General features: G+C 39.2%; 1 protein-coding gene across 1 annotated transcript in view; it reads right to left on the bottom strand.

Moving 5' to 3' along the window:
* Positions 1-673: 673 nt before the first annotated feature.
* Positions 674-8,646, bottom strand: part of LOC134602541 (complement receptor type 2-like) — a 62,316-nt gene continuing 54,343 nt past the window's right edge. Inside the window, exons 13-14 of the mRNA XM_063447550.1 lie at positions 4,483-4,555; positions 674-1,002 (exon numbers count right to left, since the gene is read on the bottom strand). Coding sequence (XP_063303620.1) covers positions 780-1,002; positions 4,483-4,555 — 296 coding nt within the window. The 3' untranslated portion in view covers positions 674-779. The remainder of the gene's footprint in view (positions 1,003-4,482; positions 4,556-8,646) is intronic.

Here is an 8,646-nt window from a genome sequence, read left to right as displayed (position 1 = left end):
CCAGTTTATTCTTTTTTTTTTTTTTCTTAAACTCTCAAAACGCATGCCCATGTTGTGCTACTGTATTACTAACGCTATAGTGTTGTTCTGCCACCCTCCCTTGCGGCAGTTAAAGGGCTAAAAGAAAAACCACAACAACCTTTAAACATTCACCTATTTCCAGCAGCAAAGTCCCTTGACGCTGTTTCCATCTCTTCCGAAGTCAGTGCCGAAAAGGGTACTGCATGCGCGCCACCCTTGTATTACGCCTTCCCCACAAGAAAGCATTGTATCAATGCTTTCCTATAGGGGATTTGAAGTTGCTGGATATCCGCATATAACAGTGTGAGGATGTCCTGTGTCGTTTCACGGAGTTAAACAGCAGTAAGTGCCTTTAGTGGCGGTCTTGTTTTTGCTAAAACTGCAATGTATTATTTGCATTTTTAAGGGGACAGGGATAGTCCAACCAGACCATTTCAATGAGATGAAGTGGTCTGGGCGTCTATAGTGTCCCTTTAAGCCACATGAATCAACTGGAAATAAAGATATCTGCATCCATAAAGAAAAATCTATGTGAAAATGGCCATTCTGTGAACATGCCAATCTTCTACTAAAGTAAAGTAACCATCGTTCACAGGATAAAACCAAAAAGAGAACAAGAACAAAAAAAAATTAAAAAAAGTGTTATTGGCTGTTGTAGAGGCTTCACTTTATTTACACCTCTTAAAACCTACCAAGACTCTTTTCATGCACTGTAATAATTGGAAAGCATCAATATAAGCAGCTAGCACACATGTATGTTAGTATACAAAAACCATTAAAGCAAACAAGGCTACAAAATGCCAGCAGAAATCCGGGAGTGGTGGAAAGCAAAGCTCCGGAAGATGTTGGTGTGCTGGATACGAAAACAAGTGTACCTGAGTTTGATTTTTATAACGAATTGAACTCTTAGAAGCTTGATCCACATGTGTCTGATTATTCGATGACGTATCATTATATTTACTGTTTGAGGGAGAAACCAAACTAGCACAGCAAGGAAAGACACCAAATTGTAAAAACCCACATTTGTCACATGCCCATTATTATACATTACATACACACATATAGTGGAGATGCCATAAAGGTGCATTTCAGACCTTCATACTTATGTAGCTATGCATGTGCTTCCTATTCGTATTTATTCTAAAAATCTGAAATTTCTTGCAAGGAGCCCTTAAGGAGTATTCATGCATTCTACCTTTCAGCAGGGCCTTCATTGAAAAAATCTCAATTGTGGTTAGAGAAATAACCCTAGCAAAGAGCTATGTTGGCACCACCTATAACCTTTGTGTGTTATAATGGTTCATATATATGGAAGCATATGAGCTCCAGCTATATACTCCATAGACCCAGCCTGTACAAGAACAGCGAAAGCATTAAACGTGATTGGGGTGGAGGGGGTGGGAATTACCATTCAGCTGATTAAACAATTCTCAATGTAGACATGAAGAATAAAATTGAAATAAAGCAATCTCCTATATATGTGTGTGTATGAGAATACATATAACTATTGAACCACAATTATGAGCCAGAGAGAGGACAGCTGGAAGCAGATTAGGAGAGCAGATTGTATTTATCAGTGTACTCTTGCAAGTTACTATAAACTAGATGCATTGCCAGATTCACAGCGATATGGAAATCAAATTCTGCACCAGCTGGCCACCCCTTCTTCTAAATATCAGGGAGTATCCACGGTATTTGTTCACAAATTTCTAAAGATTAAAAATTGCTAGAATTGGTTCTGGAAATAACCAATACCCAATTGGTTTTGGAAATAAATATGTAAGCTAAACCAATCATATAGGCAGAAAGGCTTAAAATGCTGAAGCTTCCGCTCAGATTCAAAACTGTTTCAACAGGTTATCATTTCTGTATCATTATGCCAAGTCAGAGATTCATAGATATGGGCTTCTTGCACATGTCATAGACTGAATAGCACATCTGTGACCAGAATGTAAAACTTTTTTTTTTCTTTTTTTAAATAATTATATATTGAATTACAAAAATGGCAAGAGTATACTGAACAGTGAGCATAAATACAATACACACAATACATGCCACTGGACTCTAACTAAAGGGAGTGTCTTCCACATTAGAATGGTAAAACTATTGGCCATTATTTTATTTTTTGGCCATTTAAAAAAAATAACATGCTACATTTATCTTTGGAGTTTTTAACATATTTCTACTTTTTGTTAGTCGCACATTTATGGGAGACTTGAAATCTGTTTTAAGAGTTGGTTTCAGAACAGAAGAATAAGTAATCTGCATCTTTAAGCTGTATGGAAGAGGGTGGCAGTGAATGATTACAATTTTGCTAATCATTGTTTCATGTTTCTTTTTATTTTAGCCCTAAAGTATTTGTGTTTCCCCACAAAAGACAGCAACATATTTGCACCAGTTATGTGCACATTATGTGGAGTCCAGTTTTAAACACAGATTAGACCTCTACATTTTACAGAGTTCCACGGTAGAAAATACAACACACTCTCCTAAGAGAAAGGGATCCGAAAATAGATGCAGAGCTAAAAAAATATTGAAAAGGAAAAAGTCTACAGTGCAATAAAATTCCATAATGTAACTCAATATTCCACACAATACATTACAGGACTGCTCCAAGCATAATAAATATGTGCTGTTGTGCGTATGGTGCTAGGAGTAAACTGGCACCCCAACGCTATCCAATTAAATAGTCAAACCGTTTTTTTCCATTTGACTTCTTACCTGGGGTCCACAAGGTGCGGTTTCCCAGCCTCTCAAAAAGCTGGAAGCTCTCCACACGAGGTAAGATCGGTGGTGCCAGATAGCAATCATCTGATTCTGCCAATTAGCTGGCCCTCCACTGCTGGGCTTAGCACAGAAGAATTAACTGAATACTGTGCAGCAGCATTTGGCTCTAAGGATAGAAGGGAAGAGGTAGGAAGCTGCACCCGATGATACCCAGGTAAGAAGTCAAAACAGTGATTACATACATGGGAGGGGTGCCAGGCCAGTCCTGGCACCATAACCACACCAGTGTGCAGTAACTGCTTGGAATAATCCTTTCTTTCCTCTTTTTTTCCTTGTAACACAAACCAAGCAAACTACTATGATTTGTCCAGCTTGAATTCAATGAAACTGAATTGTAATCCTCAATTGCAAAAAAATATACTAATTGCATACAATAAATGAAAAGTAGAACCGAGGGAGAAACTGGTGTTATCTACTCATCTTTGAGTTATGAGATAGAAGAACAGAGTTAAAACTAAAAATAGAAAGACAAAAACCCATGATCTCACTGCTACAAATATCATATAGTCTAGTCATAAAAGCAGCCATTCAGAAAAAGTTTGAGCTTCAGGTTTTTTTTTCTAAAATGTAAAAACTTTTTTTGCGGTTCTTACCTGTTAAGTGATGGTACACAGTGGAAAATTGGCCAGCCATAATTCATAAGCTGTGCTCAACACAGCACTACAGCAGAGTTGGGTCTAGGCCACTTTTCTACAGGGTATGGGTTGCTATTCCTTGCAAATATTTGTATTTTATGTCTTTGCATACACCTTCTAACTGCTCTACCAAAATATGCATTTGTACGCAAAACATGCTGCTCATCTGAAACCCCACAACACAATGAGGCAGTCCCAATTTCCCTTAACTCACTCTAATTCAATTCAAAGTTTAATAAAACATTTTTTTGCTATGCCCTCCCTTTGTTTTATTGTATTCCTCCTCATCTAAACCAATTCCACTAGCATGCTCTTTCACCAAACATATGGTAGGGGCCATATATTTGCTACAAAAGGACTACAGGCAACACTTTCTTCATCTTAAGTCTCACATTATACAATTAAGCTCTTTCTTCAAATCATTTCCACTTTTCTCCTCAATAGCAATTATTGCCCTTCACTGAACATCCCAGAGTACATTCATTATATGTCCTCTGTCTCACTTACAACTCAATTTACTAATGTTAAAGGGTTACTGCAGGCAACATGACCACTTCAGTGATTTTATGTATTTGTGGTGGCTGGATGCTGTATGTGCAGTGTTTCACTTTGAAACGCAGCACCTACCGAATGAAATTACCGAATGAAATTCCTTTGTTATTGTTGGGTCAAGGCTAAGTAATGTCAATTCTATGCAAATGTGGTTGTGGACAGCCAACAAATGAGTAGAAGGATCAGCATCTGACTTCAGAAGTCTGCAGAAGTCAGGTGGAGTGAACCCTGCCTCAGAGAACCCTCAGCACCCAGCAGAACCAAGATGTTTGCTCCCAGCCAACATTAATTTGCCATATCTACATAAAATAAAGAAGAAGAGTAGAAAAGCAGTAATGCAGCATCAAGAAGACAGAGCAACAACAACAACATGTTTCTATTATGGCTTTACGTTTGAACAAACCAAAAGCTTTTAGAATAAAAAGGGATCTCAAAAAAGAAAAAGAAAAAAAGGTTGGGAATACACACACACGTAAAATAAGCTCACCCTTTTTTTCTACAATAAAAGTATATTCCAGCGCCCAATATTCCAATAATACCTAGTGCTCCGACAATTCCTCCTTAAGAGAAACCAAGAAACAATGCAAACATTAAATATACTATCCCCCTTCTAATGGCTCAATTGTATCAGCGTTTTTTTTGTAAAAAAAACAAAAAAAAAAGCAAGCAAAAAAAAAAAAAAACACACAACAACCTAGTTTACAATAGTTTACCCCATCTTTAAAAATTGCTAAGCAGACCATAGATGACAGGCTAGAGTTGCCCCCACATTAATATATATCTTGAAACGTGATGACTAGTGTCAGAGCACATTGCATTTGGTTGAAGCAAAATCAGACAAAAATGGCTCTGGATAAACATCACAGATATCAGTCTTGGATGAACTCTCCCCACACATGTATCAAGGGTACTTTGCACAGATTACCGATAATAAATTGTTCAGCAAACAGGACAAAGGCGTAATTGCATTTATTTCACATCTTCCAGCATGTTCAACGTGGATCACTATAATGTGGAGTCAATCCCATATTTCCATTGTTTGCAATGTATAATCTTTTCTAGCCCAATGTGGGATGAAAAGAAGTCATTGTGACAATGCACTTGCCTCAAGAAAGAGTTATACTAATACAATATGAAGCAGAGCCTGCACAGAGTCTGTGCTGTTAGATGGTCTTGTTGAAAGACATAACTGCAAACATGTAGTAATAACAGTACTGTGGGGGATGTACCAAGAAAAATGTTTTCTCCAAAGTTTAAATGGCATCATAGCATAAAGGAACACTATAGCATTAGGAATACACATTTCTACTTTTACTTACCTTTTCTCCATCGCAGTGGCGCTTACCACAGCTGGTCCCACCTCCTTGGTAAGATCGTAGGAAAGCATTGAAGACTAGTGTGCATGTGTGGCAAAATGCAGCATTGCACCAATCATAGGTTTTACTCTAAAGCAGAGGTTGTCTGAGTGACAACAACTAGAGGCACTTTAATCCTCCAATTAAGCGGTTTGCTCTTACCGTGCCATCAAGGCGGCTAGGAATGGTCATCCCACAAGTGCCAGACAGTGCCACAGCAGATCCTGTATTTTTGAGTAGTTCTAGTCCTGTTATACCTGGCTATGTCTGCAGCACTAGGGGGCTGGACATCTTCTGTGGCTATTGCCTGTGCTTCACCTGAGACAGATCGCTCATCAGCTGGGTATAAAACATTTCCTCTCCCTGAGAACATTGTCAGTTATTTGAATCTGGTTAACGTGTGTAGTTCTTCCTTTTTAATCTCCTGAGCTTGTTATCCAGATTGACCCCGGCTTCTGACCTTGGCTCCACTCATTGTTTATCCTGACCTCTGGCATCCTCTGACTTTGGCTACTCCTCGTTTATCCTGACCTTTGCAAACCTTTCCTGCACAACCCCCATGCACAGGTTAACAGTCCAGGTGGCTTCTTACCTGGTCACCTTGAACTGTGTTTATCTGCAAGGGTAAGCGAACATCTCTGTGCTTCATACTCCCACCTCAGGTAAGACCCCTGACAGTGGGGGAAACATGGCCTATTGACAGGCTGAGATGCTCTCAGCCCCTCAGCGGCATGAGCCCAAATATGTGGGGAAACTGTTTCCAAAATGCTTTACACCTGAAAGTAGGAAGGTTCTGTTTCAGAACTTTGACAAGTGCCTGTGTCATTAAGAAACAAGTCGATGGTAGGTAGAATTAAAAAAATAAAAATAAATAATTTGCAAAACTCCACCCTCATTTGTGGGCTGGATAGAGACATATTTTATTTTACAAAGGAGAGAGTTAGGTAGGGGTTAATGGCAACCTCATCTCCAGGGCTGGAAGGATTCTCTAACTATCTATACCAGGCATAGGCAACCTTTGGCACGCTAGATGTTTTGGACTACACCTCCCATGATGCTTTGACAGCATTATGGGTGTAAGAGCATTATGGGTGATGTAGTCCACAATATCTGGAGTGCCAAAGATTGCCTGAGCCTGAATTCTATACCAAATATTACAACAATCCTGCTCCTTGTATGGCAAAAACACACTCCCTCAGACTCATAGGTCAGTTGAAAGTGAAAGGAGGGGTCGTTGTCAATCGTCAGGCTCTTATCTGTTATACATAACCACAACTCTCCTCTTACGCATTTCAAAGAAAGGGAAAGACAGATATTTAGAGAGCGTTGGTTAATGTGGGTTGATGAGAATCATTTCTTCACCTGTTTTGGGGCAGGTCATTTTACCATGCCCTTCCTGGTTGTAGAGGTCTTTGGTGATATGTTTATTTTTATTTTTTCCATGGGGACCCAAATTCTGTTATTCTTTGGTTGAAAGGAGGTCCTACAGCCTACAGACACCCAAAAATGTATTTATGCATTTATTTTCAGTGCTGCTACAAAACACACAATGGACAAATAACCATAAAGGTGGTTCCCTTGCACCTTTGGAAAAAGTCTTCACTTATGTGTTGACCTGAGTCAAGCTCCAACCTTGCACAATTCGTCTGGTTTGCACTGGTTGCTCCTCACTTTGACATGAGGCATCATGTTTCTGATAATTTTCGGTCACTTCCCTTACACAGTTAAAGGTTTTGACATCAGACGCTGTATGGCTGCATGATTTTAGATGCTACTGTTATGAATATAATGCAAAGCCACAGCTTTGTAAAAAGTCATTAGCCTAGACTTATTAGGACAGACTCTCCTTAGGCTCATTGTCAGCTTCTGGTTTTTACTGTGTTGTACGCTTGGTGCGGAGTTTGAAGTATCCAATGTTCTGGTATTACTGATCTCAATCCTGCTTGCTTGTACCCGGTGTTCTGGTTTTACTGATCTTGACCCGACTTACTTGTATCCAGTGTTTCTGTATTACTGATCTTGATCCAGCTTGCTTGTACCCAGTGTTCCCATATTACTGATCTTGATCCAGCTTGCTTGTATCCAGTGTTCCCATATTACTGATCTTGATCCAGCTTGCTTGTATCTAGTGTTCCTGTATTACTGATCTTGACCCAGCTGGCTTGTATCCAGTGTTCCTGTATTACTGATCTTGACCTGGCTTATTTTTGTCCTTAAATGCTTACTGCCTGACTGGACTATGGCTTGTCTGACTACCTGCTTTCTGTAATACTGACCTTCGATCGTTTATTGGTTTGCTTAGTTACTTTAACACCACAATGGTTTCTTTTGTTCAAGTTAAACCCAGTCACTCTAAGATCTGGTAATACTTCTTTCTATCCCTCCCCCAGATCTGCAATTAGGGATTCTATACTTACCTAGTACGTGACTCCCCGTTCCTGACTTATGATAGTAAGAGAGAAATTAATCTCAGTTCATTTTTTGTTATGCTTGCAGATATGGGCATTTAAGATAAAGTAATAAATAAAAAATTGGAAAGTACATTTACAAATCAAGTACAATCTTATGATCTACGTCATACACAATGCTAACAAAAAAAAGACAAAAGACAAAAAACAAAACAAATTAAATGTGACAGTTTTAAACCAATCATTATCATCATACACATTACTTCAAATTTTCAGAAAGGAGAAGTCTTACAGCAACCTCCTTTTCTGTGACAATGTTTCCGCAACTCAGACAGCAGCACATGACAAATATCAAAGGAAAGGCAATGTATGAAGAAAATGAAAGGGCCATCTTGCCAGACAAATGTCCTCTACTTCTTACAGCCCTTGGCTTATGGGTGGAGTTGACATACATACAAACTTTAATATATAAAAAAACGCACACCTCTTTTGACTCGCCACTAGCCACTGGAGAATGAAAATTTAGCTCTGGCGAGTAGACATTCACCCCCTGTGACTGTGCCATGGACCTCTCCGGGCTAGCAGTGGAGAAGAAAGGGCCGAGAGAACACACACGATATATATATATGTGCATTTCATTTCAGGACTGCTGCCAAAAGCTGTGGCTAGGTAGGGATGTTAAACTTAGCAAAATTCCTGAATGGTGGTTTCATTTAAGGAAGCTTAAATGCAAAAGCATTGTTTGGTGTTAAATAGTGCTCTTACTCAACTTCCCCTTTTTCCCCTTTTCTTTTAACTAGGCTGAAGGCTGGCAACAGCTGTTAAATGGCACTTTCATTTTCCTCTGCCATAAGTTCTTAAAGGAGCACTATAGGGTCAGGAACACAA

The sequence above is a fragment of the Pelobates fuscus genome, chromosome 1 (assembly GCF_036172605.1).
Source record: "Pelobates fuscus isolate aPelFus1 chromosome 1, aPelFus1.pri, whole genome shotgun sequence".
Lineage (NCBI taxonomy): Eukaryota > Metazoa > Chordata > Amphibia > Anura > Pelobatidae > Pelobates > Pelobates fuscus.
The sequence above is the reverse complement of the archived record's forward strand: the minus strand, read 5'-3'. Positions and strand labels throughout refer to the sequence as shown.